We start from the raw sequence: 25,906 nt of genomic DNA on the forward strand, positions 1-25,906 counted from the left end.
AACATTGGACAACAATTATGAGGATTAATATAATCGCGGTTACAATTTTTATGAGAAACTAATGAAGCGTTATGGCTGCATTAGGTCGAAATCCAACTGCAAGGTAATTTTAGATTATGTGACCCGCAAAAGGCAATACCCAGGTCTGTTCAAGGGAAACAAAGCATTAAAATCGAAGGCTTTAAAATAGTCTGTAAAAGCACAATTTGACAGAGCTAGATATAATGGATCACACATTCAAGCATGGGCTCTGGAGGCCGCTAGAGCAGTTTCTCTGGACAATTGAAGACTGGAAATTCCAAAGGGGCTAAGTACCAAAATGAAAGTTTTGAGATAATTAAAGAAAACCAATTTATTCCCTGTATAATTACTTGATACAAATAATACACTAATACTGCACACTAGAGGCTGCTGTGGCCTGGTAGTTAACTCACAGACTTAACTGAACAACTAGTAAGCACATAGTACCAAAACAAAAATGATAATTTAGAAATGGGCTAAGTCCATTTATCTTTTGATGACAAAAGGGGTAAGTCCATTTTTCTTCTGATGTAAACAAATTATTACTATAGCAAGAGGACGTGGAAGGAGAGTAACAAATACCTTCTTGTGACATTTTACACACTTTTAACTAAAAAATATCCTGGTAAAACTTCCTATATTCTTCAGGTAAATATTGAATCATGCTTAAAATGTCTTTCTTCTTCTCCTTTGAAATACACCGGCGGTTCTCAACTTGCTTTATTTCAATATGTTGGAAATCTGAAACAGATTTTCCCTTCTTCAGGACATTAAGTGTCATCCACTCTACAAGCTCATTCAGGGTTCTTCGTATTTTGACTTCTCCTGGGGCAGTTACTCTGATCCAAGATGCAGTTGATATATTCAGTTTGTTGGTGGTGAGCAAGTTATCTGCTGCTGTGTTAAAGTCCAGAAAGTGAGAGTCTTGCATTTTCAAAACTCTGAATGGCTTTGCATGACGTGATGATCTCACTAACTTCATCAGATCATCGGGAATAAAACACTTCACTGTCTTCTTTCTCTTTTCGATCATTGCGAAATCTCGACTGCATGCCAGAAAGCTATGTCCAGATATGAGATATTTATGGTCAATACATTCAAACACACCACAAGAAACAAGGAACATGTACATGAATAGCATTATTTTGTTTTTATTTTGTGCGGAGCAGTTGTCACTCCATACATACAGCTTTCTCTTCATTATAATGCTATGTAGTTGATTGAAAAATGTAAATAAACAGGATGAGATTTCATTGGCCTCCCTGCCACCTTCACTCTCATTCCACATACACATCGTTGCATCACCAGTATTATGCACATGTACTCCGAAATTGTAACATGAGAGTTGTCTTAGATAAAACATATCTGAATATGTAAGGAATGGTACAAAAATTACCTGTTGGAGATCTATGGATACAGTGCACGTATCACTATCTGGTAACGTTGCAAAAATTGCATCACTTCTTAACAGTGATGCGGCTTTTTCGGCTTTGCGATGGTGCAACTCAAGTTCTTGCTTAGCTTTGTAAGCATTCTGGTGATTTGCTTTAGCTTCTAGAACGAGTCGGTCACATGTTCGGCATGTATCTGATCGTGGCTTTCGGAAGGATACGTGTGGAAAATCCGTAAGGAAAACTTTTCTGTAAAATGTATATATCACATTAGTATCTGGATATTTTACTTTAAAAGCAGTAAACAGCCTGTTCATATTAAGATCAGGGCTTAAGTACTCCTTCGTTGTACTCTTTCGACTGTAGTGACTCACATCTCTTGGCAACATTTTAATGTGGTTCCGAGCCATCTGCCAATCTTCATCTGTGTATTTTCTGTTAAATGCTCCTCCTCTTTTGTCTTCGAAAACAGTATCACCGCCCTTTTTCTTCTGCGCCATCAACTGTATTTTTTTTTCGAAATACCAAACACATCCATAAAGGTCTTCTTACATACCTGTTTATGTCCACCCACACCATCAAGAACCGTAAAAATCAATGTACACTGGCGGCGACTTCGCTGTGGATCTGCATACTTTCCGTTTCGCCGACGTTGAACAGGAATAGCATCCATGAGCCCCATTAAAAAAGTGCGTTGTGTCTGCTCATCTTCCTGGTAGAACATAGTAAATAAATTCGTCTTATGTTCTGCTGACAAGGAGTGACAATCATACCCGCATTTGCAGGTAACCTATAACCAAATATTGCAAACGTGTTAGTTGTAATGCAACAAAGTTATATTTGTATATTACTGTCGCTAATAACACTACAAGAAATCCAGGAAACTACTATAATATTCAATGAATATCATGCAATATTACTGTGAAGCATTAAATTTTAACGCACTGATCCCGTACCTGCATGCTTGGCTGTTGCTTGGGTGATATTGCTTTTCCTGTTCTTGTCTTGTATGACAAACCAGACACTCTTCTTTTCTTCTCCACCACTCTCTTACTTACACTTTTGGTTTTCTTTCATTGTTTTTGGTCCAGCACAGTCTATAGAATCACTACGCACTGTAACATCAGCCATCTTCATTAACATATGGCGACTGATAAAGAGCAGAGCGCCAGTGGCAGAAAGTGGACTTAGCCCCTATCGACATTCATCATGCGCTGGATGTACCACCCGCGCAATCTAGGAGCAGTCATAGGAAACTATCAGGAACACGTACGGACTTGGAACCTTTCGTCAGGCATTGGCCTCAATACATACCTCCTACAGGCAGCAAAATCTCATTTTTCACAAAAATGGTACTTAGCCCCTTTGGAATTTCCAGTTTTCAATTTTAAAGCTTCGTTGCATTTTGTCAGGGCCTTCAAAGACTAATATAATACTTCGTCCAGACATATCACTATGTTCATGGCTTGCAAAGAGATTGAAGAAGAACATGTTATTGTACAAACAGCAGAAACATTTGTGGCAGACTTGAACATGATTTTTTCAAGATAGGAATATAATGAAGGGATGCATGTGGAATAGTGATCAGAGCCAATTTCTTGTGAACTAACATCTTCTGTAACACTATCAAACAGAGGGGAAAAATCAACAGTTGGTCTGGTACAGTCTGTGCATAGTTCTACGCATAGTTACACAATTGATATGGCTGTGTCCATGAATGGAAAATTAGCGAACAAGCTTTACATTTGTCTCCAGGAAAAGGATGGAACGTTTGGTCCGCAGGTTGCAAAGAAAGTGACAGCAATGTGTCCACGGAACATCCATGTTGAAGTGAGTAAAAGTGGAAAAATGACTAAATCACATATGAAGAGCTCCTTCAATTCGGTCCTCGCTGAACATGTTGATGAGGAGAGTTGATTACTTTGCGATTCCTGGCCAGGACACAAAGACTACAGCATCGTTGAAGAATGTTTTCCAAATAAGGATATTACATTAAAGATATTGCCACCAAAGACAACCAAATACTGTCATCCTCTGGATGTATATTTTTTTAGGCAATACAAGCTCTATGTCAGACGTCTTGTTGATTTTGTACGTTTGCAAATAGATATCACGCAGGCCATGTTACGTGGTCGATACTTCATCATCCGTCTTCACTCCGTCATCTACACCCAACTATCTGCACCAAGATACAGACCTACGTTAACATACGCAAGGCAAAGGTCAAGTTATGATGTGGATGTTCCTGTTGCTTCGTTTGATAATGTGATCTGGCCAGCCAAATGCTGGGGCTGTACCTTAATTAAGGCCACGGCCGCTTCCTTCCCACTCCTAGCCCTTTCCTGTCCTGTCGTCGCCATAAGACCTATCTGTGTCGGTGCGACGTAAAGCAAATAGCAAAATAAAGTAACAAAAAGATAATGTGATCACCGTGGCATTTGAGCTTGGACTATTGCAATGCGGGAACATTGTAAATAATGTAGTATGTCTACATGTTGCCCTCATTAAGTGTGCATACTGTTCCATTCCATTGTGTTTTAATCACTTCATTGAAACTCCACATTTACACTTCGACGTCGAATAAAGGACAACACAGTATCTTCTACTGTGGGAGAGATGACTATGTCAACACAGTAATGCATGTGTTAAGAGTTCTTGTTGCAAGCACGTGTTCAACGCAACCTTTTGCCAGATGATACTGCACTAGATCTCTTTCTTGTTACTATAATGGTCCGACGTGCCTGTTGCCCGGTAGTTTCTTCTGTGAATTGTGTTTCTGCAATCTTTGTATGCCGTAACTTCCAAACATTGATTGTACACTAATGCGGGGTTTTACAGATAAATGCCTTTGATGCGTAGTAGAACAGACATATCTTCGTATGTTAAGCGCACTTCCAGTCAGTTTTAGCCGTTCGAGCTGGGGTACTTCCCTTGTTAGACACTGACTCTTGTTGGACACTGATAATTGCCAGCACTATTGTTGTCCCAGTCCAACTACTCCCATTCTGACTGTTCATGTCTAATCTAATTTTTTATATCCTGATAGTGGAGTACTAGAATATTCAGGACTCGGCTAGAGACGGAACATTATTGTTCCACCTTCAGGAAAGCGCATGGTAACCCAGATGTAGAGAACGATGGAGAGGCTGCGGCATGTCCTCGGGCTGGCCGAAAGATTCCCTGTCTGGCTTAGTCATCCTGTACAAAAAATACCAAAGGGACCTATGACAGCTGGCATGTAACAATATATTTTAAGCCTTCAAAATCTAATTAAGACATTTTATAGTGTAAAACACTTCTTGCACATTTTATGGGGACATCCATCATATCTTTGTTTATACTTTTACACATTTTGATATTTTTTCAATTTTTGTCCTTTTTTGATGGTTCATGGTGTGGGTTACAGCAGTCACGTCCTATTTCTTGAACCATGGGCAACGGCTGAGTGGCCTAGTAAGTGGTCCTGAGAGTCGGGATACCAGTTGCTGTGGAATGGGAGTGGGCATCTCGGACATATTCTGAGTCATGGCCCTCCTTGTGCTCAGGCGGCTAGGGCTATACAATCCACCGGTGGTCCGGGGTTAAGAAGGAGGGAATTTTTCAAGGAGTAAGCATTAAGTCGCTGAAGGTCAGCATTGATGCCTGTTATGGCATGAGGCAAATCAGAGATCTTACAGTGACAGTAAATTTGTAAGTCGTCCGCATAAAGATGGTAGCTACAATTTTTTTAATTAGATGAAATGTTGTTTATGTACAGGATAAAGAGCAATGCGCCTAAAACACTACCCTGTGGCGTGCCTTCCTTCCTGGTTAGCCAGTGAGAGGTTTGATCAAGGGTTATAATTCGTTGCGCGCGATTTTTGTGGTACGATGAAAAGAAATTAATAGTTCGTTGATCGAAGTAGTAAGATTGCATCTTGTTTAATAGAGTCTGGATGTTCAGTTAGGTGGAAATGTAGTAAGCAGTCTGGCCTATGCTGACGACTTGGTCTTAATGGCAGATTGTGCTGAAAACCTGCTGTCTAATATCTTGGAACTTGAAAATAGGTGCAATGAGTATGGTATGAAAATTAGCCTCTCAAAGACTAAATTGATGTCAGTAGGTAAGAAATTCAACAGAATTGAATGTAAGATTGGTGATACAAAGCTAGAACAGGTAAATAATTTTAAGTATTTAGGTTGTGTGTTCTCCCAGGATGGTAATGTAGTAAGTGAGATTGAATCAAGGTGTAGTAAAGCTAATGCAGTGAGCTCACAGTTGCGATCAACAGTATTCTGTAAGAAGGAAGTCAGCTCCCAGACGAAACTATCTTTACATCGGTCTGTTTTCAGACCAACTTTGCTTTACGGGAGCGAAAGCTGGGTGGACTCAGGATATCTTATTCATAAGTTAGAAGTAACAGACATGAAAGTAGCGAGAATGATTGCTGGTACAAACAGGTGGGAACAATGGCAGGAGGGTACTCAGAATGAGGGAGAAAGGTTAATTTAGGAATGAACTTGATGGATGAAGCTGAACGCATAAACTGGCTTTGGTGGTGGGGTCATGTGAGGCGAATGGAGGAGGATAAGTTGCCTAGGAGGATAATGGACTCTGTTATGGAGGGTAAGAGAAGTAGAGGGAGACCAAGACAACGATGGTTAGACTCAGTTTCTAATGATTTAAAGATAAGACGTATAGAACTAAATGAGGCCACAGCACTAGTTGCAAATCGAGGATTGTGGCGACGTTTAGTAAATTCACAGAGGCTTGCAGACTGAATGCTGAAAGGCATAACAGTCTTTAATGATAATGTATGTTTGTGTGTTTAATTTTACTAGCACCTGCCTCTGCAACTTTAGTCAGAATTTTCCGTTTCATTGTCCGTTTTCTGGGATTGGCCACTGTTACTATCCCCACTGGCACTAAATAATTCTTTACCATATGAAATTTCTGACTCACTTTCATTATCACTTCTGTTCAGAATATTCATAATATCACTGCGAGCTAACAACTGGCTTCTACATGCCTTGTTACTCATCTGTTCACCTTCTATGAGGAATAACTTTTCAAAGTTGATTATAATGCGAACTGGTCTAGATAACTGAATGCAATCACTGCTGTGAGAAGAAGCAACGCTTCCTCTTTTCGGTGGTATATAACATGTGAAGTACTGAAATTGTAGCAGATTGTAATTTCTGCTTTCGGTTTTGATACATTAACGCTACCAAGCCCATCTCTTTCCTACCAAATGCGTAGATCTGAGAGTGAACTTTTGTTCCTACAGTACTAACCTTCCTCTTCTATTCTCTCGAAAATTTTCATCACAAGTGGAGTTCAGCTTTAGGTGTATATCCTGATCTAGGCTCTAAGCTATCATTGAATTTCCTGTTCATGCAAGAAACACTCCTTCATCTTTACAAGTTGACAGCTTTCTATTGAGGAATGGCAAATTTAGAATACTGTAGTAAGTTTTTGTGGCTGAAGACAGATAATTTATTTATTTGTTTGTTTGTTTGTTTGTTTGTTTGTGTGTTTATTTAAGAGGATGCATCTGGATGTGCTAGGAGTAAGTGGTATTCGGTTAAGGGGACATAACCAGGAAGAGATAGATTATATAGTTTACTTGATGGGTGTTAGAAAGGGAAGGGCAGAGTCTGGGGTAGGGTTGTTTATCAGGAATACTATTGCACACAACATAGTTTCTGTTAGGCACATAAATGAGCGAATGATGTAGGTAGATTTGGCAGTTCGAGGAATTGTCTCAGTATATTTACCATGTGAGGGTGCAGATGAGGATCAACTTGACAAGTTTTATGAAGCATTGTGTGACATCGTCGTCAGGGTCAACAGCAGGGATAGAATAGTGCTAATGGGCGGTTTCAATGCAAGAGTTGGAAACAGAACTGAAGGATACGAAAGGATGATTGGTAAATGTGGGGAAGATATGGAAGCTAATGGGAATGGGAAGCATTTGCTGGACTTCTGTGCTAGTATGGGTTTTGAAATAACTAATACATTCTTCAAACATAAGGCTGTTCACCGCTACATATGGGAGGCTTGGGGTACCTGGTCCATAATAGACTATATCTTAACCGACAAAAACAAACTTGAAAATATCTTCTTAAACACCAAAGAAAATGCGGCTGACATGTCTTAAGCAAGACACTCGGTATATTCATTCGATTTAATGGCATGTACTCTGAAAGGATTTCCAATAAGCTGTCTAAAATGTGCTAGATGAAGAAACATTCTACCCCAGTATCTACCAGGAGCATGTTCCATAGCCTCGAAGTAATCACCAGAAAGGAATGGCTGTAGGTACCGGGTGTCCACAGTCAAAGTTATGGTGTTCAGCGTGGTACAGCACGGGCTGTAATGATCGTAGGAGTCTGGAATTTTGTAGATGTGCTAACTAAGCAATGTGCTCACGAATTATGCCACAAAAATTATTAGTTCCAAGTTTTGCCACCATAATGCTTTGAATCATTTGTGGGTTGATGATTAAGGGTTTTTTTCTGACATATGTTGCAAGTAGTCATGGGTCAATATTCATGCATTGGACTGCTTCACATATGCATTCAGTAATAAATTAAGATTGTTTATCAAAACAAAAGATCATAATGCACAGCCACTCAGTTTCTGTCACTTATGAACTCTAATCAACTGATATTATTTAAGAGTTAGGGAAAATATATCTCAATTCTATACTGGTATTGTAATATATCTCTAAGTCATTAGCATACAGGTAGTATTTATGATGAAGAAGTGGGTATAAAATGTCATTGATATGCAGGCTGAATAATAAAGGTCCAAATGCAGATCTTTTAGGGATGCTGGATGATCTGTTAGCCCATTGCGATGTAACATTGTTTACTAACACACATTGACAACAGTTGGTGAGATGGGATGAAAAGAAATTAAGTGCTATCCTGTAGAATGTCAGGAGAGTGCAACTTTGAAAGGAGGAGTTGTACTGTATGTTGATTGTATCAAGTAAATCAAATGTGAGTATAGTCACCTGCCGATTATCCATAGCAGGCCTAATATCATCTGTTAACAAAAAGAACTGCAGTCATGCTGTGGTCTTTATAAAACCCAGATTCTAAAGGGTCTAAAAGTGACTGAATTGTGAGATATTCAGATGGTTATGTACTGGTTATTCAAGTGCTTTTGCAAGCCAGGAGAGTATAGATGTAGGGCGGTAATCTGATAATGAATTTGATGTGACATTTCTTTAATTTTAGCCAGGGAAGTTCACGCGTTAAGGCGTTATTTTAATATCTGAGTAATGATGGCAGAATAAAACCAGATCAATAAAATTTTCTTTTATAAAGCCTATAACCTGCTTCTTTCGCTTGAGATTTAATAGAATTTAACACTCATTTTACTTCATTACAGTCATGCTTTCATGTGAGATGTGTAATGGCACTGTTGTGTTTGAGTTATTTGTTTTCGAATTCTCAGCCATTATTTTAATTTACAAATTTGTCAAAGATTTGCTGGTAGATTAGTGTAAAGTACTGTGAAAAAAAAAAAAAAAAAAAGGCAGTCTAGATGAGGTCTGTGTATCACTACCCTACATAGTATAGTGAAACTTCGTCAATTGCAGGATGATGTTTTATTGCACACATGCTTGTACACAGAGAGTTACCATACATCTTACAGGAACCTGCACTACATCTCTAATGTCCACCAAACACATTTCTGAATAATTTTCAGTATGGCACACTCTTCTGCGGACAAGGCTTCATCATTACATTCTTCATTGCTCTTTGACCAGTTAAACAAGGCAGATTGGTGTTGTAAAGATTATCTTTCTCATTATTTGAAAAGCATTGATTTTCACTTACTGCTGTTTTGTCTCACATCAGTGGTTTGTTCCATGCACGGATATACAGAATGCATCCTCTCCCCTCTCCCTACTCATACCATCCCTTCTACTACCACATTCCAATTGCCCGCTTTGCTGGTTGTTCCCTATTGCCAAATTTCCTCCAAATTTGATAAACAAAATCTGCTGAGCATTAATAGCAACACACCGAGACGATGAGGTAATATCCGGACATTGAATCCATATTTACGTTCTTTCATATTTTCAAGAATTGGCCTGGATCAGTGGAGATGGGTAGTCATAGGGGAGAATGGAAGGAAATATCAATGAATTTTAATGAAACCACTCAAGAAGATACCTGTTCTATGTAAGCTAACTTGTCTCTGTTAGAATTGCAGTATATATCTAAAAGCAATATTCATTCTAGTTACAAATTGTTGACATGATCATTCAGAACTGGACGACTAGTAGTCTGTCATGGCCAAATATACCGGGTGGTTCACCAAGCCCCTATTTTTCAGAGATAGGCAACCCAAATAAGATGTATAACCTGAAGATCCTTATAATTGAAATTTCTTCTTATGGTCGATAAGGCTCTCCCCTACCTGTGTATCATCACTGTAAATTGATCCATGGACCTAGCAAAGGAGAAACTACTAGGCACAATTCCACACCAAATACTAAGGACCATTCTGCAAACATGTGATTTATTGCGCCTTGAAATAACACAGGTACCCATAATACTATCAAATTAATAGGTTACACCCCATGCTCTGTAATGTAAAGAAGTTAAATGAACACTGTAAACCATCATTGAAGACTTTCGAGGTGCAACGGCCATATTTAAGTACTAAACCTCTAGCAAGCATCGTGTATGTTGACTTTGTGGCCGAATCGGTTATGGGCTGGAGCACGAGGTGTGTGAGTATTGGCAGCGTTGTGATTCAAATCCGGCATGAGGCAAATTTTTTGAACGACAGAGGTGCTCCATTTTAGCGGGAATATAGTAATAATATTTTTTTGCTATTGTTTTTAAGGAGTGTGCTTTGATTTGACATCTTCCCCTCCAGGATGGGTGGGGAAGAATTGTGAAAGAAATTTGTTGGTCTTTTATTAAGATATTATCCCGGCATTTTTCTGGTGGTGAAAATGGGAAACCGGTAATGTAGTGGTTCAATTTCAACCTTATGCATATACTGAGCTCGATAGCTGCAGTCGCTTAAGTGCGGCCACTATCCAGTATTCAGGAGATAGCAGGTTCGAACCCTACTGTTCGCAGCCCTGAAGATGGTTTTCCGTTGTTTCCCATTTTCACACCAGGCAAATGCTGGGGCTGTACCTTAACGCCGCGGCTGCTTCCTTCCCACTCCTAGCCGTTTCCTGCCCCATCGTCGCCTTAAGACCTGTCTGAGTCGGTGTGACGTAAAGCAACTTGTAAAAAGAAAAAATTTAAAAATCTTACGCATGTGTTTTTATTTCTAACCGGCAGACACAAGGAAGACCATTTTCAGGGCGGCCAGCATGGGATTTGAATCCTCAATCTCCAGAGTCTGATGCATACAAATAATAATCCACATCTACCAGTTCACACCACATCACAGCACTTGTTCATTTCCTCACGATGTATTGCTATGTAGAGTACATTGAATTGTTCCTAATTTATGGAGAAAGTACTGTCTAATGAATATGTATGCCACAAGCTCTTTTGTGGTAAAAAGTTAAATGAACATTATAAAGCATTGTTGAAGACTTGACACGGATATTAACTTTTGATGTGGAATGGCCATACTTAAGTAGTAATCCTTTAAGATGCATTTTGTATGTTGTCTTTGTGACTGATTCAGTTAAGGGCCAGTGACATCGTGCCCCATTTTAACAGACACACAATGTTTATGCACATTTACGAGGTCACAGCACATATTCATTCACTCACAATGTATTCCAGTGACGAGTACGTAAATATTTTGCTCATTCATGGGGAAACTAAGTCGCAATGTGTCTATCATGAGCATTTTCCTGACAGAAGACTATCGATATGTTCTGAAACCTTGAATGAAGATTGCAGTCAACAGGGACAGTTGGAAAGGTACCTTCCATTAGAGATGCTCCTATAACATTTGGTCCCAATGAAGAGGCTATTTTGTACGCTGTCCGAAATAACCCTCATATTAGTACACAGACACCTGCACAACAGACCATCAGCAGCCAGTCATCAGTCATTCAGTCATGCGTATACTCATCATCATCTTCATCATCGGTTCGTACCCCACTGTCAGCAGCCCTGAAGATGGTTATCCGTCGTTTCCCATTTTCACACCAGGCAAATGCTGGGGCTGTACCTTAATTAAGGCCACGGCTGATTCCTTCCCATTCCTAGACCTTTCCTATCCCATCGTCGCCATAAGACATATCTGTGTCAGTGCGACATAAAGCAAATAGAAAAAAAAATCATCATTGTACAGTGTCAGTTTCCCTGGTACTGTTAATGAGCCTCTTCCACTTCTTCCTGTCCATATACAACTTGTCATGGAGATCATCATCCACTGTCCATCCTCTGGTAACTAGATCAACCTTGATCATGTCCATCCATTGGGTTTTAGGTCTTCCTGCAGGTCTTTTTCCCTCCACCTATCTTTCCAAATTTATTCTGGCTGTTCTTCTAGGCTCCGTCCTCATCACATGCCCGTACCACCATAGTCTGGATTTGCCGATTCGGTCTAATAGGGATGTCAATATTCCGGCTTCTTCCCTCACCTCGTCATTTCTTAACTTGTCCATCTTGGTCTTCTGGATGGTAGATCTAAGAAATGTCATCTCTGATGCTTGCAGTCTTGATGAATCTCTTTTTGTGAGGATTGCTTCAATACCATGGGTCAATATTGGTATGAAATAGCTGTTAAACATCATCAGTTTGGCCGGTTTTGAAATCATGTCATCCCACGAAAGTGTTCTAACTTGTTGCTAGAATTCAGATCCCTTTTGCACCCTGTTTGTAATTTCTTTTCTGACCAAATTATCACTGGAGATTACACTTCCAAGGTAAGGAAAACTATCCACACACTCTCATATGCGTACACTGCATAACAATAAATTTCACCCATACCATCTGCAGCTCCACGGACATGATTTTGATGCTAGAGTAACATTTTATCCATGGGTATTACGCAGTGTGGCCAGTGCAGCCTTTTTGTCAAGAGTCTGTTTTCAGACAAATCACGATTTCACAACAATGGTTGCGTGAATCAGCAAAGTATGCATTATTGGAGCGCGGAGAATCCCCATCGGGTAAGAAGGGCCCATTTCAAGTGCAGTGGAGAGTAAATATCTGGTGTGGGATCTTGGGTGACTATCTCATTGGACCATATTTCTTCCGACGGAGAATGGGTGCACACTAACTTCATTTTCTTCAAAATGGACTCCCACAATTGCTGGAAAACGTGCTGTTGCACAAGCGATTATGAACAGGACGGGGCTCTACCTCACGGATCAGTAGTTATGCTTCATATGCAAATAAATGGATAGGAAGGGGTGGACCCATTCATTGGCCCACTAAATCACCCGATCTAATGCTACCCGATTTCTTCCCGTGGGGTCACTTAAAGCAGGTAGTGTATGCACAGGAGCCTGAACATCCCGGTCACCTTTTTCAGCTGATCACCGAGGTAAGCCAAGCTGTTACATCTGACATGGTACAGCGTGCAAAATGTCTTTGTGCTGAAATCTGTATAAACCAAGGTGGTCAACATTTCAAACACTTTATACACTGAATATGCAGGGTATCCTACTTCCATCATGTCACTATGTAAGATCGGATAAAAACGGCCCTTTTCAGCACCAAATAAAAATGGACTCTTTGGAACGGGATGATATGCAGTCATATTACAGTCGCTATAAACGGCGTTAATAAAAAAAAAGTGTACGAGCCTGTGAATCAAACCTACTACCAGACAGCTGGGCTAATGCAACAGCAGTGATTTAGCCACCTTAGGTACCACGAACCGTGGTGCATAGCTAGCACGTTGTAGTTCTTATAGACACTTCCTGTCCAAATGTAAGATAGTGTTATTTGCAGCTGTGATCGTTTTACACATTCATTATAGTTTAAATAATAGAAATAGCACTGCTGGTAATGATTTCTACCATATTTGCTAACATTATGTAAACAGTATAGTTGTAACTAAGGCCCTAAAGAAGCAGGTGCTAATGTTTTTTGGATGACTATGAAATACACGTTAGTTGGGTGAACTACCCGGTATAATGCCACAAGGAACAGAGATAAGCCAAGTTTACTAAAGTGATCTCTTCTCTAGATTTCCAAGTATTGCCTGTTATTTTTTAAAATTACTTTTTCCCTACAGTGTAGAAGTCACTGAAATGATTGCTGCAATTCTGCTTACTCCAGCCTTATGCATCATGTTGCATGCAGCCGAGCTTGATGGACTGCTTGTACCTATTACTGTTCTTTTTACCACGTAGTCTTTCCATTCTACCAGCTTGCTCTGGGCTGTTCACTGCTCATGAGTGGAATATGTGTAGTACTGGTGTTAAGAAGATTGATGTGTATGTGGATGGACTACCTGTAGTACCCGCTTTTGACAGGAGAATCACTTAGCATGTGTATGATGATATTTTTGCCCACCCCTTATATTGTTCCCCAGATTCTGAGGCACGTAAGTTGGCATGCCTCCCTTGTCAGCGGCTTGTCATTGTGTCCTTGCTCCCTGTGGCCCTTTACTAATATTTCCATTATTCTTCACTCTATCAGAAAAAGTATAGAACGAAAATTCATCTTGAGCTATTTTCGTGTAAAATCAGCCATGAGAGAGTGTTTTATACGTTAGGCTCCTTCTGAAGCATCCGCTCCTGGTGAAATTTTTTGGGAAACTTGTAGCTAAGATCCTACTTGACCATATTCTAAACTGAAATACCAGGTTTCATAAAAATTCACTCATCCATTTTTCCATGATGCTGTAACAGACACAGACAAATATTAAAAGGAAATCAACAGGGTCTTTAAAATGACATCAGTATTCTTGTCAGGATACAATATTAACCGACTATAATGTCGCGGTTAAAAGCAATGTTATCATATGAAATGCTTGATCATATGAAAAACTGCACAGTTTCTCACTTTTCATAAAGAGTACTACGCTGGTGTTCTAACAGTGCCAGTTTCCAGAGCTGGAATGACTTGGCTTCAGACAGCAGTGATCACTGCTCTGTTGTTTTCCATTAAGTCTGCACACTCCTCATTCGTATCAGCACCTCAGAGCAGGAATCAAATAGCTGGAATAGTGTGATGATGAGCCAGTGTGTTATGTACCAGTAGTTATCAGAACATATATGAACCAGAGGAATGGTATGCTAGAAATGAAATTTATCTACCTGCCCCATCTACTTCCCATTAGTATTCAGGCAGGCTGTCCTACTCAATATGCAGCAGTAGTCCCATCTATGAGAGATGAGTGGCAGTAGAAGAGGTGAAGCATATCACAACAAGAATTCGTCATTGTAATATTACTGTTGATAAACTGTATAGGATTTTGATGTTGTAGGCCTTCATGTTTAGTTTTCTTCTGAGTCTGATGTTAGAGCATCTAATGTAAGGGAAGTTCTTCTTCCTTGTTTTGTGACTCTGTCCTCTTAATTTTTAAGCGATCATTCCTTTATTATCTTTTTCTCATTTTGGTAATCATCTTCACAAATTTTCTTGCCCATATGGGCTGATGACCATGCGGTTTTCACCTTAGGACAGTCACGACCAAAACCATCACCAGTTAATGATTGAACAAACAATATTCCCACGTTAGCGATGCTCGGCGTTGATATGGACTAGGCAACAAAAGTCTGAATTCTGTTAACATAGTCGGTACGATAAAACTGTACAGGACATAAGTTATTAGAAATGTTATTCTGTGTAAGTTTTGTTATATTTATGGATATGACCACTAACGACATAGATATCTGAGAATGACATTTTAGGCCTTCCCCTAAACTACCATTTCACCCTGCAGGAATAAAATTCTGTACAGGCTAGACTGTAGTGCTTTATTCCCCGAATTCACATACCACTTTTCATTAAATTCTGTTCCCCCATTTTCTCGTGGCTCGGCGGTGACGTACACTAAGCAACCAATGTCTAAATTCATGAATATCTGTTATCAGAGCCAGTACATTAAAACTGTAAAAGACTTAAATGATCGGAAATTGTATTCTGTGTCACTTTTTTAGATAGTATTTATTGCATAATGGCCTTGTCCTAACCTACCGTTTCACTCGGTGTGAATACAATTATTTATAGCTTGAAGTGTAGCGTCTTATTCCCCGATTTTATATACCGATTTTCATTAAAATCTCTGCATCCATTTTCTTGTGAAGTATGTAGATACATACATATAGACAGACAGAGTTAATGGAAAATTAAAAATTGCGTTTCCTTCTTACTGTGGACATGATCGATACAAATACCATTTAATTCTGAGCAATATACAGACAGAACTCTTATTTTATACACAGTATAGATATAGGTATGGAATGCCTGCATGAAGTGTCTTGAGTAAATATTAAGAGACACTATCATATCTGTTTTCATTCATAAATAAGAGTTCCTGACTGCTAACTCTCTTACATGTTTAGTGTGTCTGTATTACCCAGTGTTTCACAACTCCTTCCTCCTTCACTCCATTACTCTGGCACTATGACATATGAGATACTACTCTGTTTAGCCAGTGGAACTTCTACACAAGAGCATTGAAGATTATCAGGAAGATCTAGGAGCTGTGTCCCATCAAGAAGTATCCCAGCTTTATGCATTCCATGAACACGACAGGCAGAGTAAGACCTCTATTACAAAATCAGTATCTTAGAAATGTTACATGCATCGTGATTGAACCAAATGTAGCAGAATAGTTTCTGCCTCTGTTATTAAAATTGAGAATATTTTAGTTACATAGTGAGGTTTTATTTTTATTGCATTGGTGTCTTTGTTTAAATGTAATTGTTTATCAGTCTTCTCACAACCTGCAAGATGTACACTTGAAATTTGTGAATGTTCTGTTATTCATATTATGAGTGGTGTGTTTGCATTTCTGAACTGTACATACACTGTGCTTTGTTACTTTCTGCCACTTGTAGTTCAGAGATATTCTCCCAAGTTGACCATCAAATAAAGAAGACATGCTAATACATTTGCACCTTGGTTCTATTTTGCAATTATCATGTACGACTAGTATGTGGAAATCCATGTTATGAGGGAAAAGATCAAGATACCTGAAATGAGCTTCATTGAATTTATTTTCTGAAACTGCACATTTTTTATTACCATATTCTATTCACAATTATTTCTGAATAAACAAAATCAAATAATAAATCTCAGCATGAGCATGTATTCAGTATTTGGTCAGATGTATATGTTTGTAATGGTTTTTAGGCCAACTTCTGCCAAGTAATAATTGCTTTATAAAGCAGAATGCCTTATTATTGAGATTTGAAGTACTACAGTATGGCATGAAGCCCTATCAGCATTAATAACCTCCCAAGCTCACTACTGGTGATATAGGAAAAGGAAATGTAGAGTAGAGGATAGGAAGAAGGAGGTGGAACAGGGTCATGAGAGGTAGAGAAAGGAGGAGGAAGTAGGTTCTTCAGCCATCACAGAAGTTAAGGGAGACTAGGAGAAGGCAGGATCTAATGTGGGTGGGCTTACGCATGTGGGGAAAGTGTGTGAAGTAAATGGAACTAGAATAGTGTTATCCAGGAATTAGGTTAAGGCAGATGTTGGGGAAAGTAGAAGGGAAGGAGGAGGGTAAGGAGAAGGTGGTAGTTTTCCCTTTGGTATGAACAATGTAAGACAAGCAAGAATATATACTAACATAGTTAGGGATGTGTGGGATCTAGTTATGGTAGTGTGAGAAAAGTTTAATCGGTGGGAGACTGTTAAGGCTGATGACACACGGAGTGGTTTTTGCCGAGTCGGCAGCCGTGTCGGCCGCCGCCTGTGATTGATACACAGAGCGGTTTTTGCCGACTGTGACGAAACCACTGCCTGCTCGAACTGCACCTAAAATGACTGCTTATAAGCAGTCATCGGGTGTGTATCGAGCAGGCAGTGGACAAAACACATTAGTGAGCGTGACGTTAGGTGAGGAAGCTAGCTAAAATTACCGAAAAATAAAGGATTGTTCTTATTCTTATTCCAAAAGTCTACTTACTCTATATGTCCTTTTACGTGTATATTATTGAATTTCAAAGATACTTCATGATATCTAATACAAGAATACCTACCAATGATGCAATCGCCACGTAAATTCAGCCACGCCCGACTAGAGCGAAGCATCAAGTCGGCCGTGATTCAGCTGAATGTATTAAATCTATGGCGCTAGAGCGTGCACAAAGTCTTCAAAACGCTCGCTGCACCGCCAGCTACACTACAGGCCGAGTCGGCAAATCTGCCGCCTGTCGGCGAGCACCGCTCTGTCTGTTTCATCCCATCTGATACAATAGAAACATGCGCCGACTCGGCTGCCGACTCGGCGAAAACCGCTCCGTGTGTCATCAGCCTAACAGTGGGATACTAACTGGAGGGTGATCTGGGATTTGAGACTATGGAATGGGTATAAGGGAAATGGGGAGTGACATTTGTAGATCCTAATTATGGCCTTCACTTGAACCACAATGGCACATATAAATTATGGGGTTTAGGTAGAAGAGTTATAGGGAGGTACATTGAAGGAAACAGGGTAGACTAGGAGTGTTGACGAGAGTATTAGGAGCTGAAAGTCAAGTAGGGGTGACACAAATTCGTTACTGAAGAAAGGAATAGAATTACCGTATTTACCTGCATAATTTCCCCCCTTTTTTTTGTAAAATTTAGAGGACAAAACTCGATGGGGGAAGATACATGGATATTGCTACCACTACTGAAAAATCAGATGTAAAATTGAAATATTCAATTTTACAAACTTAATTTATTTAACAAATTAATATTCAAAAGCAAATAACAAAAATAACAACATTTGAACAGTCATGAGAATGTTCTTCAAACACTGTTCCATGTTTGAGTTTAAAAGCAGTGGCAATACAGGTGAACTTGATCTCGGAGTCACCCCTATCAACACAAACATTGCATGATAATATCGGGCATAAAAAGTGTGTGAATCAAAATTAGCTCATTAAGTGTGTAAATAAAATCTATGTACCTGTCATTTACTTACCACAGCTTTCTTCAGAAGATGTACCGGTAGACAGATAATCTTCATCAGCAGATTTGATCATATCCATTTTGTCATCTCATGACTTCATCCTCCGAACCTTCCATTGAGTTATATATCCCAGTCTTCTTGAAGCCCTTCACGACAGTGTCTCCCATGATCACATTCTCAGCATGATGATCCAAGAGCACAGTTGTTCGATGTCAGGTCTCTTAATGATGTTTTGTCAGTTTGAAGAAACTAGATGCCATCCATTCCCCTTAAAACCGGCGCAGGTGATCTTTGAATGGTTTATTCACAGAGACATCTAGCAGCTGTAAAATTGATGATAATAATTATAAAATTAATGTCGTATGGTCCACCTTTTTCAATACTATATTATGCAATATTATTGAATTACATTACTAAACTAGGGACTAGTTTCGGCCTTGGCAGGCCATCTTCAGCCTTAATGTAATACATCTAATAACTAAACAAGTGTAAAAACACACAATTGACATGAAAACTAATGTACAAACACACAGTTAACATTAAAATCTGGGATGAAATAAGTGTAAAATCTGAAAAATAAATTAGGCTCTAAATTCTTAGCATCTGGATTATGCTCATCATCCATACTCTTTCTTGTATTGATATTCATAGAATTGTTAGTTTCATCACTGCTAATCATTACCGTTTCAATTGCAAAACGGGAACTGGTAAATGTTGATTCTGTAGTCGGATCATCAATCACCAAATCTACTTGAGTTGTGTTAGCAGTATGCAAGCCCCTGGATGCCACTGTAAATAACCACGAGCTGACACAGAACTGCTAGATGGTGTTTCCTCATCGACCAACGTAAATAAAATGAAGTGTTCCCGTAGTGCTTGTTAAAATCATGCTGAAATGCTGTTGGACATTGTCAGGACGGCACATGAAGATATGATTAAAACTGACACATTCTTAATTTGTGGCTGGTATAAATTTGCAATTCATTGCAGTGTCCATGAAGTTAACCTGCATAAATGATAGATAAAATTAGATAAAATTAATGAATAGAAGGGGGGGAGAGAGAGCGTGTTAGTCAAATGGCATAGGTTATATGAGACCTCTCGTTGTGGCATGTGGTGCATGGTGTATTGTTGTGTGCCTCTTACTAACAGTTGTGAGATTAAAGGAAAAGGAAGGGGTGGGCAAGGAGAGGCGGGGCATTTATTCATTTATTCCTCAATTCAGGATTGTGCATTGGAAGCAGTCCCTTGGTCAGTATATTGTTTCTGGGAAGGTGCATTGTGGGTCAGATCCACTGATTGTTTTAAATTCATATTCATCCATTAATTCTTCATCATCACGTTTTGAATTCTGGTCAGTGGATGAATTTTGCACTTTTAAATTGTCATTGCATTCTGTCTCATTTCGTACCATTAGGGGCCAGTGACCTAGATGTTAGGCCCCTTAAAACAACAAGCATCATCATTTCATACTGTACAGTAATGCCATCATTTCTGAGTTCCACTACATAGACAAGAACTTCTTTCTTGATCAAGCGAAATTTTCCATGCTTTGGGGCATGACGCGATAAACACGTAGATTTAGCATTCTTCGGTTCTTTCTGAACTTTCCAAGAGTGAAGTAATTTTGGCTCTATACCAAACTCCCTTCCCGTGCACTTGATTCTGTTATTTTCTGAAAAATAAACAACTGGAAGTTTCAACTGCATGGTATAACTACTATTCTTTCATCCCATTTTGCACATCACTTTACAACTAGCTCATCTTGCTGCTGTAAGGGAATGAATGCAGCTGTTTGTTTCTTTATCTCTGGTCCCATCCAGAGGTAGGCCACGAACCTACTACACTGGCGTAGCAGGGGGAGAAGTGATACTCCCACATGGCACGTCCCGGGTGGCGGATAGGGGTTCACAACTGGCTTGAGCTAAATAAAACAGCTGTCATGGACCAAACACAAATCCCCCTTTGGATGGGGGATGCAGGCGACTCTATCCCCTGCCTGTCGTAAGAGGCGACTAAAATGAGCGACCAAGGGATGATCGAATTAGACCTATGAGACTACATGTAATTAGTACCACCACGCGGGGAACAGCATGGGTCGCCCTTACTTACGCTTAGTATACTATGTTAGGTACACAATAGGTTTGTGATTAGTAGCGACAGTGTGTGAATCAGGGTGGGTTTTACAGTACCTGTGATTAGTACCACTATATGAGCGACACAATTGGCCTGCCTTGCCTATGATTAGTACACCTATGTGAGGAACACCATAGGTTTGCGTTGCCTGTAAATGGCACCACAGTGTGAGAAACACCATAAGTTTGTGTTACATGTCCGCATTACATTACATGTAAGTCTACGCTACTTTTTATCAGTAGCAAATACCCTGGGTCTACTTTCCTAGCGATAAGTACCATTATGAGGGGCTGATAACCTGGATTTTGGACCCCCCTTTTTTTTTTGCTAGTGGCTTTACGTCGCATCGACACAGATAAATCTTATGGTGATGAAGGGATAGGAAAGGCCTGGGAGTTGGAAGGAAGCGGCCATGGCCTTAATTAAGGTACATTTTCCGTGGTTTCCCATTTTCACACCAGGCAAATGCTGGGGCTGTACCTTAACTAAGGCCACGGCCGCTTCCTTCCAACTCCTAGGCCTTTCCTATCCCATCGTCGCCATAAGACCTATCTGTGTCGGTGCGACGTAAAGCCCCTAGCAAAAAAAAATTAAGGTACAGCTGGTACATTTGGCTGGTGTGAAAATGGGAAACCACGGAAAACCATCTTCAGGGCTGCCAACAGTGGGATTCGAACCCACTATCTCCCGCATGCAAGCTCACAGCTGCGCACCTCTAACCGCACGGCCAACTCGCCCGGTTTGGACCCCTTTAGACTACAAGCATCATCGATTCAGTATTGTGCTTTAAAAGCAGTCCCTTGATCAGTACTACTATTGATTAATGCTAGTTTCTGGGAATGTGGGGCAGTGCGGGTCAGATTGTTTTCAATTCATATCCATCCATTCATTCTTTGTCATCACGTTTTGAATTCTGGTCAGTGGATGATTTTGGACTTTCAAATTGTCATTACGTTCAGTTTTATTTCGTACCATTAGGAGCCGATGACCTAGATGCTAGGCCCCTTGAAACAAGCATCGTCATCATCAAAGGTAGGCCATGGTATCAGTTAATTGCTAGAGATGTTTAATGATCGTAGGACCTTCCGTTCTCAGAGGTATTTATAGATGCTTGAAATCAGAAAACAGGCTTGTTAGGTGCAAGGGATGTCCAATTTCTTACCAATTGACCATTTGAAAGTCCCTGAGGTATGATTGATGCTAGTAAGGACATTTCTTATGCAGCTAGTCCCTGTGATAAATGGCGTGAAAATGTCACTCATAGGGTCGGTTGTTATGGGCATTTCTGTAGGCTTGGCTGTTATGTAGCTGGTCCCACGGTGTTGAGATAGTGTGCCTGTCTCTTACCAAGGCCAACTAGATAGACAGGCCATAAGACTACCCCTCCACTTCGGACGCTACATCACACAAGTGGCCGGCCACTTCATTTTTCGCCAGTGACTTGTAGGCTGATCTGAGCCTTGCAGCAGTGAGGCTATCAATGGTGTTTAGTGATTTAAACATGTGTGAACATTGTGAATTATGCCCACGTCGTGTTGTGTACCTCGTTGTAGAAGCAACTATAGTTCAAAACAGCCTAATATTTCACAGTTTAAATTTCCTACTGACTTGGTTTGGAAACAAAAGTGGATCTTAGCCATCCATCGAACCAGATTTGTCCCTTCAGTAAGCTCAGTTGTGTACATAAAACACTTCCACGAACGTTTTGTAATTAGGGTGGATTCTGTTAAAAGACCTGATGGGTCTATTTTAACTGTAAAACGTACCGTTTAAAACTCTCAAACGATGCTATTCCTACTAAGTTTGAAAATGTGCCTGCCTATCTGTCTAAAAATCTTCCAACACCGAGGTAAACTCCTATTCAAAACAAGAAGAAATTGGAAAATGGGAAGAAGAGAGAAAGAAAGCTGAGGAAGATGATGACAGGGTCAAGGTCTTTGATGACGTTAGAGGTAATTTCAGTACTAAATGCAAATTAGATTTTGACAAAGTGTTTGTCGACTTTGACAGCCAAAGTCCCTGTATTTTCGAAATGTATATGACTGAGAAAAATAATCTGAATATTGGTACTTCTTTAACATTAAACAAGGCTCTTGATTTCAAAGCCATAAGACATGATATTTTCATGACTGATTACCCTGATATACGTGCATTAGGTGATGGGAGCAAGATATTAAAAAGGTCACATGTGAATAGTATCTGTAACTTCCTGTTTAGTCTTGCTTGTGACTCAAAAATGACTGTCCATGACAAAATAGAAACTGTGAACAAAATAATCAATGCAAATTGAAAGTGAATTTGATGACTGTATCATTATTGATAAATTAGAATTCTGCAAGGAACAGTTACATTCAGCCTTTGCAAAGAAAGTGTCTTACTCCTGTATACTAATAACATGGTTCATTTCAATATTTTTTGCATTTCCTGGTGCGTATAAGAAGATAAGACAGTCAACGTTCCTTCCAATGCCTTACCCTGTGTATTTACAGTCTTTTCCTGCAAAACTAGGCACGGGAAATTCGGGTATAGATGATTCACATTGGAATTACTTGAAAAAGAAATTAAAATTGTTAAATGAACATGAAATACATTGTAACTTGTTGTTGGATGAAGTTATGTAAAGCCTGAGCTTAACTATAACAGAGGAAAGGTAGAGGAAGTTGCTTTTAGTAGTAAAAGTGGAGAAAATAACACAACTTTAGCTACAGCTGTACAAACATTTTATGTTGTCATCCATTCTTAAAGAAAAGTAATAATAAAGACGTCGGTTTGTTTCCATGTAAGAACCTAATGTCACATTTCTTAGAAGAACTAATTTTGCAAGTCCTTAAATGATTAACAGACTAGCTGATGTACCCGTGCTTCGCTACTGAATTCTACATTGTATACAGAATTATAGGTTAGGTAGAGTACACGTTGTGAGCAAGACTGTATTAAATTGCATAGCTTGTACTGTTACCCTAGAAACGCTACGGATAAATCACCAAAGGTCTTTTCTGATATAAGGACTGCGTTAGGGAATTTTCATTGTAATGGTAGGCCCGCTTGCCTAACAACATTAACAGTCAGGTTGGGGAGTTTTCATTATAATGGCAGATACTCGCTCTCCATCTGCCTTTTTACATCCTCAGAAAGACTGTCTTAGTGGTTTTCCCAACTGAAATGAACACAGGTCATTACAGTGACGTCGGTAGGAATGGCGCGAGTAAAAGCAACGATTTCACATGAAATACTCGATCAAATGAAAAACCACACATTTTCTCCTTTTAACAAACAATACTACGCCGCCGTTCTAACAGTCCAAAGTTCCAGAGCTGGAATGTTCAGGCCGCAGACAGCTGTGACACGTGAAAACTCTTAGTCTTTTTTTTCGGGGGGGGGGGGGTCGAATAGTGAAGAGTCCCAGGGTAACAACTATGCCCTTTTACTAATCTCTTTCCTAGGAGTACCCGATGAGTCAGAAAATCTCAGTTCACTACACTGGCGATGGAAAAATCTATCTGACTTGGAGGCAATTTTTTCCTCCAAGCCAGAGGAGAAACCCCCTCTTCATTGCTAATTTTGAATAAAATGAATGTAGGATTTAATAAAAGTGAAGAGGAAGAAGCTCTTCTTGAAACGGCTGTTTTCAGGGTTGAATTTTGAGTTACTTAGTGAATTGTGGTGGTATAATTTGGAATATGCCTAAATTGTAATTCTAGACCAGCACGTCAGAGTAGGGATCGAATAGCTGGAATGCTGTGATGAACCAGTGAGTTACGTACCAGCAGTACGGTATCGGAAAATATATGAACCAGAGGAATGACATGCTAAAGAAGAAACTTTTCTAACTCCCCAGCTATTTCCCGCCAATATTCAGTCAGGCTGCTATACACGGTACGCAGCTGTAATCCCATCTATCGGAGTTGAGTGGCAGCATAAGAGACAAAGAACATCACCACAAACAATGGTCAATGTAATGTTATTGTTGATCAATGTTATGCGCTTTCAGTATTGCAGCCCTTCATATTTAGTTTTCTTCCGACTCTGAAATACCACTCTTATCATAGTCGGTATGGTGAAATTGAATAAAACATAAATGGTCTGAAATTGTAATCTGTATAATGTTTGTTATGTAGTACTTTTCGATAGGACCAATAACATAGGTATTTAAAAATTAAATTTTGGGTGCCTTCCTCTAAACTACAATTTCATACAGGGCGAATAAAATTGTTTATAACTTAGTCTGTAGTTTCTTATTCCCCCACTCTATATACCGATTTTCATTAAATTCTGTTGACCCATTTTCTTGTGGCTCGGCGTTGATATGGACTTAGCAACAAAAATACAAATTCATGAATATCTGTGTTATCAAAGCCGGTATAATAATGTATGACATAAATGATCGGAAATTTAATTCTATATAACTTAGGTTATGTAGTATTTATTGATAGGACCACTAATAATATAAATATTTGAGAATTAAATTTTAGGCCTTCCCCTAAACTACCATTTCACTCAGCGTGAGTAAGATGATTTATAGCGTAGATTGTAGCGGCTCATCCCCCGTCTTCACATACCGATTTTCATTAAATTCTCTTCAGCCGTTTTCTCGTGATGCGTGTACAGACAGACAGACAGACAGACAGACAGACAGAAATTATGGAAAAGTAAAAAGTGCATTTCCTGGCTACTATGGACATGACCGATACAGAAATACCTTTCTTTTCAAATTCTGAGCAATGTACAGATAAAACTCTTATATATATATATAGATATAGGTTATAAGGTAGTATGCATAATTTATGATAACGGTTTCACACCTTGCAAATGCTGGCGCTGTACCTTAATTAAGGCCACGGCCGCTTCCTTCCCACTCCTCGCCCTTTCATATCCCATCGTTGCCATACGACCTATCTGTGTCTATGCGACATAAAGCAACTAGTAAAAAAAAAAAAAGAAGATAACAGTGTTAATAGAAAAATGTTTGAAAAGCTGTGCAAAAGCAATTTACAAACCACTTTTCAAAATCCATTTGACAAAACACAAAATATGTTTGTAATGTTTGATACTGTTCATTTAATTAAAAGCTTAAAAGCTTGAGAAATAACTGGCTTAATCAAGCTGACAACTTACAAAGTTTCGTGTTCCCTGACTTTAACAACCCTGAGTCAGACAAAAAATGTTTTGCTAGTGTTGGTCACCTTAAACAGGTGCACAGAGGAGAAGAGAATGATGTAGTTAAGCTTGCTCCTGCCTTGAACCAAAAAGTGTTGTACCCAACTTTAGAGCGACAAAATTTAAACCTTTGTTCAAAGCTGTTCGATAAGAAAAATGTTGCCACTTTAAACACCTTGATAAAATA

At 39.4% G+C, this 25,906-nt stretch overlaps 1 protein-coding gene across 2 annotated transcripts in view; it reads left to right on the forward strand.

The window, feature by feature from the left end:
* LOC136864791 (coiled-coil domain-containing protein 177) overlaps window positions 1-25,906 on the forward strand; it is a 274,593-nt gene that overhangs the window by 56,956 nt on the left and 191,731 nt on the right. The window contains exon 3 of one of the 2 annotated variants that reach the window (XM_067142181.2): window positions 15,952-16,060. The exons of the other annotated variant lie outside the window; for it this stretch is intronic. Coding sequence (XP_066998282.2) covers window positions 15,952-16,060 — 109 coding nt within the window. The remainder of the gene's footprint in view (window positions 1-15,951; window positions 16,061-25,906) is intronic. 2 annotated transcript variants of the gene reach the window in all.

Source organism: Anabrus simplex, chromosome 2 (assembly GCF_040414725.1).
Source record: "Anabrus simplex isolate iqAnaSimp1 chromosome 2, ASM4041472v1, whole genome shotgun sequence".
Taxonomy (NCBI): Eukaryota; Metazoa; Arthropoda; class Insecta; order Orthoptera; family Tettigoniidae; genus Anabrus; species Anabrus simplex.